Source organism: Moschus berezovskii, chromosome 25 (genome assembly GCF_049115385.1).
Source record: "Moschus berezovskii isolate FMDL1 chromosome 25, NW_MosBer_1.0, whole genome shotgun sequence".
In the NCBI taxonomy this organism is placed as follows: domain Eukaryota; kingdom Metazoa; phylum Chordata; class Mammalia; order Artiodactyla; family Moschidae; genus Moschus; species Moschus berezovskii.
The window spans coordinates 49189516-49201540 of record NC_142484.1 but is presented as its reverse complement, the minus strand read 5'-3'; the positions used below and the strand labels follow the sequence as shown (position 1 = coordinate 49201540).

The following is a 12025-nucleotide window of genomic DNA, read 5'->3' as shown; positions in this document are numbered from 1 at the left end:
AAACTGCTTATACAACGCGGTGAGTGCACATTAAATGCCGATACAAAATGAAACAAGCCAGACTAATAATGCTATAGACTGTATGATTTCATTTACAAGACACTTCAGAAAAGGCGAAACTATAGAGACAGAAACAGATCAGTGGTTGCCAGGGGTTAAACAAGGGAAAGGAGCTGACTCTAGAAGGTGCGAAGGGGACATTTTAGGGGTTGATGGAGGTGTTCTATATCTTGATTAGGGTTGGTTACACCACTGTATGTGCTTATCACAACAGAACTGTATACTAAACAGGGTGAATTTTGTTGTTGTCATTTAGTCGCTAAGTTATGTTCAACCCTTTGCAACCCCACGGACTGTAGCCAGCCAAGCTCCTCTGTTCATGGGATTTCCCAGGCAAGAATATTGGAGAGGGTTACAATTTCTTTCTCCAGGGTATCTTCCCAACCCAGGGATCAAACCCATGTCTCCTGCATTGGCAGCTGGGTTCTTTACTGCTGAGGCACCAGAGAAGCCCCAGGGTGCATTCTACTCAGTGTAAATTATACCTTAGTTTGAAATATTTATGTATATAATAATTTTATATGTACATAAAATAATTTTGTTTTTATAAATTTTATATATTTTAATATAATTTTCAAAATATGGATTAAAACAGCCAAATTCTGAAAGGCATCATAGGCATTTAATATATGGAACTTAATATATGAAACTTCATATAATCACTGTTAGTACTTTCTATCTTAAACTGTGTTGAATAAATATACAGAGGGGAGAGGATATTAGATGTTTCATTAGTTGGTATTTATTTCCATGTGACTGGAAAAGGAGCAGTGCAGGTTTTCTTTGCAGATTAGACATGATTATTCATTTCTATCTACTTCCTGTAGACTGCACAGCACCTGAGATGACAGACATTTGGACCTTATCCCAGGGATTCTGATTCATCAGGTGTTGGGTGGAGCCTGGCAATCTATTTCTTAAACCGCTCCACAGGTGAGTCACCACTCAGATGGTACAGCTTGATGCTTGCAAGGCAGGAAGCCACACGTGGTAGAGCCCAGTCCACTAGGGCAAAAGTCAAGGTAACATTTCGGAACCAAGACAAAGCTTGAAATATCTCATTTACTAGAGAGAGCTATTCTGTTGGCTAAGCACACAGAAAAGAAACAGGAGAGGGAAAGAGAAAGAAAAAAGAGAAAAGAAAAAAAAGGAAAAGGGACAAAATACTGTGGATGCCTTCATTTGCGATATTAGTAGCATACTCCACATGGGATTATCCCCATGTGGGCTGCCGTCTATGGGGTCGCACAGAGTCGGACATGAATGAAGCAACTTAGCAGCAGCAGCAACTGATAAGAAAACTCTCATCTGAAGCTCAGAGAGTTTTTGGTTTTTGTTTTGTTTTTTTTAAAAAAGCACAATAAAATACATATTAAGAAATATTTGTCACGGGAAGGACATAATCATATTTCTCTGTTCCATTCTCTAGCATTCACTACCACCCCTTGTGGCTTGTGAAAGCCTTATTGTCAAATAACTCTAATTTCACAATGGAAATATATTGAATCTGTTAATTCAATGTCTTCCCCAAAGCATTTCTCTTACATGTACCTTGAAAAGAAAGCTCTCAGCATGATAATGAATGGTGTGTATGTCCACTTCATCTCCTACTCCTAACAAGTACCAGTTGGTCATTGTATCTTCATTCATGACGAGTCCATGAAGGTTCCCAAAAATCTTCCCATTAATAGCTAAGACGGTAAAAGGAAACAGCCTCTCATTAGTGATGATTCCTTAATCTGGTTTTAGAAACAATTCAAGAAGATCTTTATGTCACCAACATTTTCATTTGCCTGATAAACATGTAACCATCCCACTCACACTTACCAATGGCCCCACCATTTTAGACCCAAAACTCAAATTAGTAAGAAATCTTTATAAAAAAGAGCAAGAAAAGAGAAATAGAAATTTGGTTTTAAAAGCTGTCTCTTGGATAGCAGTACACGTTGGTTGGTTGGTTGTTTATTTGAAATAGTCTTTTTATGGAGTGGATTACAGACTCATGTGTGGGGTCCCCAGATTTATACCATTCTACAGCTGACTGAACACAAGCATGGAGAATCAAGTTTATGGAAATCAAAATTGAACCAATTAAAAGGTTCAATTAATATTACATTTTCTGAGAACTAGCTTGGGGCAAGTTGCTGCTGCTGCTGCTGCTAAGTCACTTCAGTCATGTCCAACTCTGTGTGACCCCATAGATGGAAGCCCACCAGACTCCCCCATCCCTGGGATTCTCCAGGCAAGAACACTGGAGTGGGTTGCCATTTCCTTCTCCAATGTGTGAAAGTGAAAAGTGAAGTCGCTCAGTCATGTCCGACTCTGTATAGAGGGAGGCAGAATTGTAGGGGAGAGAGTAGCTGAATCAGAAATCAGTTGCTGTATTCTAATCAATGTTAGCAATTAACTAGCTTTCTTATCTTGGGAGGACCTATCTTTTTGCACACTGTTGGTCAAAAGTAGGTCTTGGTGAGAGAGTGTAGATATGTCAATTAGAACACATTACTTCCACTTAAAAAACAAGAAGTACCTTAAATTTCAAAGAATTAAATAACAGACACATTAAAACAGAAATTTGGTGATAGTGTTTCAAGTTCTAGAGACAGTTAAACCAGGCCTTTAAATTTGATCAAGTACAGGTTATCCTGTATTCTTATAGAAATATACCAATAAGTGATCATTCATTTTCTAGAAATTACTTTACAGTCTTATAGTTTAGGGATCCCAGCATTCAGAGACACAGCTGCCTAAGCAGATGGTCCGGAACCTCACTGGACCTTGCTGGCAGCCAGTCAGTGGCTTGGCTGGTTCCCTCTGAAGGAAAGCTTTGGAGGACTGTCTTCTGTCAAGGTGCCCGTGGGAATGGAGAAGGGCTCAGAGAAGGAGGTTGGGACCTTCCACAGATTTCTATGGACTTATCTCAACAAGGGTCTCCTTTTTAAACCTCTGATATACCATGCATTTTGTTGCTCTCCTCAAAATCATCAGAGGGCTTAAAATCTCGTGGATCTTTATTAAGATACTTCTTAACATTGTCATCCAGATACCAGGATTCATTCTCATTAAATACCAAAAACAAGAGAGCAAATTCATAATCAACGTCGCTTCTTCTTCCCTTTTCATTCAACACTCCTTCCCTGCATGTAATCAGAGGACCCATCAAACCACTGTATGTATCCTGAAAGAAAAATAAAATGAATTAGAAGAGCTTTAAATAATTTAATAACACAGATTAGTTGCTTGTAAGAATCATTGCAAAAAAGACTAAAAGACAATTGACCGTGAAATAAGTACTAAGAAACCCTGAAGAATCAGGGCGATCTTTGCTAAAATTTAAGATTATTTCTAAAAATTTGCTGAGAGTGAGCTTTATGAGGGCTGAGGCTGTGGTCTTTACTTATTGTTGAGTCTCCAGAGCCTGGCTGTCTACTACATAGAAGGTGTGCCATAAATGTTTGTTGAATAAATGAATGCTTATTTCTATTTTCCTGTGTGTTTTTCAAGTGAGACTATATTTTTTAACTGAAGTATAGTGGATTTACAATGTTGTATCAGTTTTGGATGTACAACAAAGTGATTCAGTTATGCATATATATATGCATATATATATTATTTTACAGATTCTTTTCCATTATCAGTTACTACAAGATATTGAATATAGTTTCCTGTGCTATACAGTAAGTCCTTGTTGTTTATCTATTTTGTATGTGGTGGTGGTGTGTGCTCAGTCATGTCCGACTCTGTGACCCCATGGACTCTAGTCCACCAGCCTCCTCTGTCTCTGGGATTCTTCAGGCAAGAATACTGGAGTGGGTTGCCAATTCTTTCTCCAATTTTGTATGCAGTGTGTATCTATTAATCCCAAACTCCTAATTTATCCCCCACCCCTCATTTTCCTCTTTGGTAACCATAAATTTGTTTTCTATGTCTGTAAGCATATTTCTATTTTGTAAGTAAGTTCATTTGTATCATTTTTTTAGATTCCACATATAAGTGATTTCACATAATATTTGTCTGACTGACTTTACTTAGTGTAATCACCTCTAGTTCCATCTATGTTGCTGCAAATGGTATTATTTCATTTTTTAAATGGCTGAGTAATATTCAGACATTGAGTGTGTGTGTGTGTGTATATACACATGTTCTTTATCCATTCATCTGTCACTGGACATTTAGGCTGCTTCCCTGTTTTGTTTATGGTAAATAGTGCTGCTATGAACATTGCACGTATCTTTTTGAATTATGGTTTTCTCTGGGTTATATGCCCAGAAATAGGATAGCTGGATCATATGCTAACTCTGTTTTTATTTTTTTAAGAAACCTCCATCCTGTTCTCCAAAGTGGCTGCACCAGTTCACATTCCCACCAACAGTGTAGGAGGGTTTTCTTTTCTCCACACCCTCTCCAGCATTTATTGTTTGTAGACTTTTTGATGATGGCCATTCTGACCAGTGTGAGGTGATACCCAAGTGGGATTGTATTTATAACTATATACAAATCTTATATTTCATTTTCTATGGGTAAAGTTTTCTTGGGAATTGATATGAGCCCATGAATGATTTTCATATCGAGTTATTCAGCCCTGAGCTTTCTTTTGAACTCCCCCATTTCCATCTGCCTATTTAAATATTCCACCTGGATGCCTCCTGCAACAATTCATATGCTAAGAAGCCTTTCTAGGGTGAATGTTAGTATTTCCCTCCCCGTGTCCTTCTCCTGAATTCTCTGTTTCTGTCAGTAGCACTATGATATTCCCTGTCACTTAGGTCAGAAAGCGTGATTTTCAGTGTCCTCACTGTGCCCCACGTTGTGCGCGTGTGTGTGCTCAGTCGCTAAGTGATGTTGGACTCTTGGCAGCCCTGTGGACTGTAGCCCGCCAGGCTCCTCTGTCCATGGAATTGTCCAGGCAAGAATACTGGAGGGGGTCGCCATTTCCTCCGCCAGGGTCGTCCCATCTCATTTGCTATCAAATCTTACATTTTTGCCCCTTCACGGTGTCTCTTCGTTCTGTGACTTTCTCTTCATTCTATCCACCATCCTTCTAGTGTAAGAGCGTTTTGGTTTTTGACCCCGCCCTGCAGCCTGTGGGATATTATCTCCCGGACCAGGGATCGAACCTGTCCTACAAAAGTCACCAGATTCAGAATTGTGATATAATTATGGATGTGCACATGTATTATTTCCCCCAAAGATGATAAAGTCCTTCAAGACAAGAATATTTTCACCCCTCATAGTACTTGGCGAGGTCATTTGCACATCACAACAGCTCAATAAATATTTGTTTGTGGACTTCCCATGATTCTACTTTGGTTTTTGTTTTTTTTTCAAGTGTCTGGTATGTTTCTCCTGAACTCTTGTGCTGTCCAGTACACCTCAAAGACACTAATTATATCAGATATGACCTTAGTTTGGACTTCACTTATGATATATAATTCAAGACTAGATGTTTTATACATTCATATCTGACTCAAGTTCAATACTGAATCTTTGCCTTTAATTTCTAAGTAAAGTTAGCCTATTTATCATTCAAATAGTTTGTAGTTTCAGTTACTAAGTTTTTGTGGAGTTTGTTTTCTTTCCTGAGCCCTGATGGTACTGGTAAGGATTTTAAAATTGGGTAACATCATAAACCATGTTAAAAATTAAAATATATATTTATTTTTTTGGTTATCTAATTTGCGTATCTTCTCTTGCTTCAAACTTCCTTATAAGTTCTAAATTTAGTAATTTGAGATCTTATTTTTTTCCCCTACACTTTAGATCAAGGGCCAGCAAACTTTGTTTTTGTAAAGTGCCATATAGCAGGTGACTTCCCTTGTGGCTCAGATGGTAAAGAATCCGCCTGCAATGAGGGAGATCTGGGTTGGGACGATCCCCTGGAGAAGGGAAAGGCTACCCACTCCAGTATTCTGGCCTGGAGAATTCCATAGACTGTATAGTGCATGGGGTCACAAAGAGTCAGACACGACTGAGCAACTTTCACTTCACTTCACATAGCAAGAATTTTTTACTCTGTGAACCATATCGTTTCCATCACAGCTCCTCAACTTCATCATCAGTAATGCAAACAAATGGGCATGGCCATAGTTTGAGACCCCTGCTTGAAACCAATACACCTCTTCATATATACCCACCGTAATTGTGATAACTTGAATGGTCAACTGAAAACCATATCACTTGGAGCATTTTGGCAGCTCTCTCCACCTTACCTTCACAAAGTTTACTGTTGAATAGTAAACCCATGGAATACAATTTGGGTCAGATGGCCCTGGACCAGACCTTTTAGGGACATTCCATCTGTAGGTTTTTATTTCTCCTGAAACAAGAAGAAATAGAAAAAAAATTTTTTTAATTATGTGATCTCTGTTCCAGACAATTTACCTGAAGAAATACAAACAGATTCTTTGTAAATTTGATTAAAGTTACTGCTGGGGAGAATTACCCATTCAATAGAAATGTTCCTGTTAAACTCATACGTTGACTTTCTGCAGGTTCACCATGACAGATTTTCATTTCAGGCTATAGCCTTCCATCCTAGTTTGATGGTTTTTCTCCTCAAATTTCGTATCTCCTTCCCAAGAGTTATGCTTGCGCGCACTTGAGTTGCCATGGGCCTCAGCCTTGGCTTCTTGTGGAATCACCAGGGAGCACTGTAAATCCTCACTGCTCATACCTCATCCCAAACCAATGAAATTAGAATATCAGCAATCTACTATTGGTGTACAAATATATTCCTTAAGCTTCTCAGGCAATTCTAATCTGCAGGCATGTGAGATCTAGCTGGAACCAGAGAGACTCAGAGAGGCCTAGTTTCAAATCTCAACCCTAATGACTTGTTTCCACTCAACCTTTGACAAGCTACTTTACCTCACTGACCTTTGAAAAGTGAGGGCTTCCCTGGTAGCTCAGATGGTAATGAATCTGCCTGCAAATCAGGAGACCTGGGTTTGGACCCTGGATAGGAACGATCCCCTGGAGAAGGGAATGGCTACCCACTCCAGACCCATGCCTGGTTTTCACTTAGCTTTTGACAAGCTACTTAACCTTCACAGACCTTTAGTTTCCTTATTTGTAAAGTAGATTAGTCAACCCAGTTTTCAAACTGTTGTGAGGATTAAATGAAATAAAATATCTAGGAAAGTGCCTCACGTTGAGGTCGGTCAATAATTGTTAGTTTGTATACATGTGTGCATGCTAAGTCGCTTCAGTTATGTCCGACTCTGTGCAACCCAATGGACTATAGCCCACCAGGTTCCTCTGTCCATGGCAATTCTCCAGGCAAGAATACTGGAGTGTATTGCCATGCCCTCCTCCAAGGGATCTTCCTGACCCTGGGATCAAATCCATGTCTCTTATGTCTCCTGCATTGGCAGGCAGGTTCTTTACTGCTAGCGCCACCTGGGAAACCCCTAAGTGTTAGTCACTCAGGCATGTCCGACTCTTTGCAACCCCATGGACTATAGCCCACCAGGCTCTTTTGTCCATGGAATTCTCTAGGCAAGAACACCGAATTAGATTGCCATGCCCTTCTCCAGTGGATCTTTCCAACCCAGAGATTGAACGTAAGTCTCCCATGTTTCAGGCAGATTCTTTACCATCTGAGCCACCATGCAAGAGTTAGTTTGTACGTATGCTAGCAACAAATGCATGCACTCCCTCTGGTCAGGCCCCCTATCTGTGAATTGCCTGCGACTGGCCCAGAGCCTTGCAGAGTAACTATATATTACTCATGAGTTATCAAGATAATCACATTGTAAAAGGCTCATTTAAATTATCTCCTTTTGAACTATCTGAGTCCCATCCTCACCCTATAAGGACAAACAATTTATAGCTGAATCTGAGTCACAAAGCAAAAGTAATGAAGATTTGCATGAAACTTTGGTCTGTGTTTGTTCATGAAGCAGTTGGTTAGCAATATCATCTTAGGTCTAGTTTCCATGATTTACCCCATGCCTTGGTAATCACAAGATAAACAGCTGATATTTACCTTTCTAAATGCAAGTGACTACGGGTGTGGGTTATTAAAGTTGAAACAATCCATTGTCCACCCACCTGGAAGCCAAGTTCTCAACAAAAAGAGGATGCTCAGTAAATGTTTGTTGAGTGATATAATGAAAAGAAGACGAAGAAGACGGAGAAAGGGGAGAAGAAGGAGAGAGGAAATCTGAGGGGGCTTCAGTTCAGTCGGGTCCGACTCCTTGTGAACCATGGACTGCAGCACGCCAGGCCTCCCAGTCCATCACCAACTCCCAGAGTTTACTCAAACTCATGTCCGTCTAGTCGGTGATGCCATCCAACCATCTCATCCTCCGTCATCCCCTTCTCCTCCCACCTTCAGTCTTTCCCAGCATCAGGGTCTTTTCCAATGAGTCAGCTCTTCGCATCAGATGGCCAAAGTATCGGAGCTTCAGCTTCAGCATCAGTGCTTCCAATGAATATTCAGGACTGATTTCCTTTAGGATGGACTGGTTGGATCTCCTTGCAGTCCAAGGGACTCTCAAGAGTCTTCTCCAACACCACACTTCAAAAGCATCAGTTCTTCAGTGCTCAGCTTTCTTTATAGTCCAACTCTCACATCCATACATGACTACTGAAAAACCATAGCTTTGACTAGACGGACCTTTGTTGGGAAAGTAATGTCTCTGCTTTTTAATGTGCTGTCTAAGTTGGTCATGACTTTTCTTCCAAGGAGCAAGTGTCTTTTAATTTCATGGCTGTAGTCACCATCTACAGTGATTCTGCAGCCCAAACAAATAAAGTCTTTCACTATTTCCATTGTTTCCCCATCTATTTGCCATGAAGTGATGGAACCGGATGCCATGATCTTCGTTTTCTGAACGTTGAGTTCTAAGCCAACTTTTTCACTCTCCTCTTTCACTTTCATCCAGAGGCTCTTTAGTTCCTCTTCAGTTTCTGCCATAAGGGTGGTGTCATCTGCATATCTGATGTTATTGATATTTCTCCTGGCAATCTTGATTCTAGCTTGTGCTTCATCCGGCCTAGAATTTTGCATGATACACTCTGCATATAAGTTAAATAAGCAGGGTGACAATATGCCTTGGCATACTCCTTTCCCAATTTGGAACCAGTCCAGTGTTCCATGTTCAGTTCTAACTGTTGTTTCTTAACCTGAACATAGATTTCTCAGGAGGCAGGTAAAGTGGTCTGGGATTCCCATCTCTTTAAGAATTTTCCACAGTTTGGTGTAAGCCACACAGTCAAAGGCTTTAGCATAGTCAATAAAGCAGAAGCAGATGGTTTTCTGAATTCTCTTGCTTTTTCTATAACCCAACAGATGTTGGCAATTTGATCTCCAGTTCCTCTGCCTTTTCTAAATCCAGCTTGAACATCTGGAAGTTCACGGTTCACGTATTGCTGAAGCCTGGCTTGTAGAATTTTGAGCATTATTTTACTAGCTTGTGAAATGAGTGCAATTGTGCAGCAGTTTGAACATTCTTTGGCATTGCCTTTCTTTGGGATTGGAATGAAAACTGATCTTTTCCAGTCCTGTGGCCACTGCTGAGTTTTCCAAATTTGCTGGCATATTGAGTGCAACACTTTCACGGCATCATCTGTTAGGATTTGAAATAGCCCAACTGGAATTCCATCACCTCCACTAGCTTTGTTCATAGTGATGCTTCCTAAGCCCCACTTGACTTCACATTCCAGGATGTCTGGCTCTAGGTGAGTGATCACACCATCGTGGTTATCTGGGTCATAAAGATCTTTTTTGTGTAGTTCTGTGTATTCTTCCACCTCTTCTTAATATCTTCTGCTTCTGTTAGGTCCATACCATTTCTTTCCTTTATTGTGCATGGGGTATGCTTTTTTGGTGGGATCCAACATTCTCCTGTCAATGGTTGTTCAGAAGCGAGTTGCAATTTTGGAGTTCTTGCAGGAGATTAGCGCAATCCAATCCAAGATGGCAGAGTCCCGAGGGAGCTTACTTTTCTTAAAATGCTAACTTGTACTCTTCATCACATGCATGCCCTGATTAAACCTTCTTATCCAACTTGCCTGAACTAAGTTAGTTTCTTGCTCCTACCCCCAATCTCTGGGTTCTCCCAAACCTTTCAGACTTATTTGAGACTCCTGTGGGGACTGAATATCTCTGGCTCCCATTAAAAAAAGAAAAAATGCTCCATTGCCACAATCTATAATCATTTTTCTTCCTACTCTGACAGCCCTCATATCTAGGACTCTTAGAAGTCCAGTCAGCCTAGAGGAGCGGAACTGTGTCCCTTGTCACTCTTCACCATCAGGGTACATCCACCAGGAGGGGTCACACCAGCTTGCCCACAGCCCTACCAGAGCCCCACCCCAACCCTCATGCCTGATATGCTCCCTTTGAAGCTGCTTCAACCATCAAAAATAAATATATTTAATAGTTTTTTTTTTGATCCATTTTAAACCATTTCCCTCTTCATCAAAGCAAGAAGGGAAGAAGAAAGTACAAAAAATGTGAAGTAGAAAAGATGATCACGTTGCTGTTTAAAATACCACCATGAAGATAAAACCGTTATTAACACTTTGGCTTATTTCCCTTCTGGTCTTTCTTCTATACTTGTATTTTGCTTAACAAGTCTTTCCCGTGTAATTTAAAACTTTTTTTTTCATTAAAACTTGTTTGTTAAATCTTTCTTAAATGTCATTTTATGGCTACACGATGGTCCACTATAAAAAGATTCCAAAATTTACTTCTGTCTCTGTATATAGACATTTACATGTTCATGAAAACTTTCTTGAAGCAGGTTGAAGCAGCTTTTGATACTGGGAGTAGGGAGTGGCAGAATTTGGAATAGTAACCAGTAAAGATTTTCCTTCCCACAACCCCATCCTTGGACAGGTACCTTGCTAACTTTTTGATTCATTAGACTGTTTTCTTTTCTTATTTTTTACATCTTTAAATTTTTGCTTTAATGATCTTTATTGAAATTGCTATAGCATTGTTATAGTTCTTCTGTTCTGTGTATTCTTGTCACCTCTTCTTAACATCTGCTGCTTCTGTTAGATCCACACCATTTCTGGAAAAGATCAGTTTTCATTCCAATCCCAAGGAAAGGCAATGCCAAAGAATGCTCAAACTACCACACAATTGCACTCATCTCACACACTACCAAGTAATGCTCAAAATTCTCCAAGTCAGGCTTCAACAGTACATGAACTGAGAACTTGCAGACGTTCAAGCTGGATTTAGAAAAGGCAGAGGAACCAGAGATCAAACTGCCAACATCTGTTGGATCATCAAAAAAGCAAGAGAGTTCCACCAAAACATCTACTTCTGCTTTATTGACTCTACCAAAGCCTTTGACTGGGTGGGTCCCACCAAACTGTGGAAAATTCTTCAAGAGATGGGAATACCAGACCACCTGACCTGCCTCCTGAGAAACCTGTATGCATGTCAGGAACCAACAGTTGGAACTGCACATGAAACAAGACCGGTTCCAAATCAGGAAAGGAGTACGTCAAGGCTGTATATTGTCACCCTGCTTATTTAATTTATATGTAGAGTATATCAGGCAAAATTCCAGGCTGGATGAAGCACAACCTAGAATCAAGATTGCCAGGAGAAATATCAATAACATCAGATATGAAGATGACACCACCCTTATGACAGAAAGCAAAGAGGAACTAAAGAGTCTCGGGATGAAAGTGAAAGAGGAGAGTGAAAACGTTGGCTTAAAGCTCAACATTCAAAAAACTAAGATCATGGCATCCGGTCCCATCACTTTATGGCAAATAGATGGGGAACAATGTAAATAGTGAAAGACTTTATTTGTTTGGGCTCCAGAATCACTGCAGATGGTGACTACAGCCATGAAATTAAAAGACACTTGCTCCTTGGAAGAAAAACTATGACCAATCTAGATGGCATTTAAAAAGCAGATACATTACTATGCCGACAAAGGTCCATCTAGTCAAAGCTATGGTTTTTCAGTAGTCATGTATGGATGTGAGAGTTGGA

General features: G+C 40.1%; 2 protein-coding genes across 4 annotated transcripts in view; one reads left to right on the top strand and one right to left on the bottom strand.

Annotated features, from left to right (window-relative positions):
- Window positions 1–12025, bottom strand: part of HEPHL1 (hephaestin like 1) — a 59171-nt gene that overhangs the window by 5025 nt on the left and 42121 nt on the right. For all 3 annotated transcript variants that reach the window (XM_088832158.1, XM_088832159.1, XM_088832160.1), the window contains 3 exons: window positions 6270–6376; window positions 3016–3238; window positions 1612–1751 (listed from right to left, as the gene is read on the bottom strand). In XM_088832158.1, the coding sequence (XP_088688284.1) occupies window positions 1612–1751; window positions 3016–3238; window positions 6270–6376 (470 nt within the window). The remainder of the gene's footprint in view (window positions 1–1611; window positions 1752–3015; window positions 3239–6269; window positions 6377–12025) is intronic.
- The window catches only part of LOC148773929 (ferroxidase HEPHL1-like), a 237862-nt gene that overhangs the window by 213683 nt on the left and 12154 nt on the right, over window positions 1–12025 (top strand). The gene's annotated exons all lie outside the window — the stretch shown is intronic.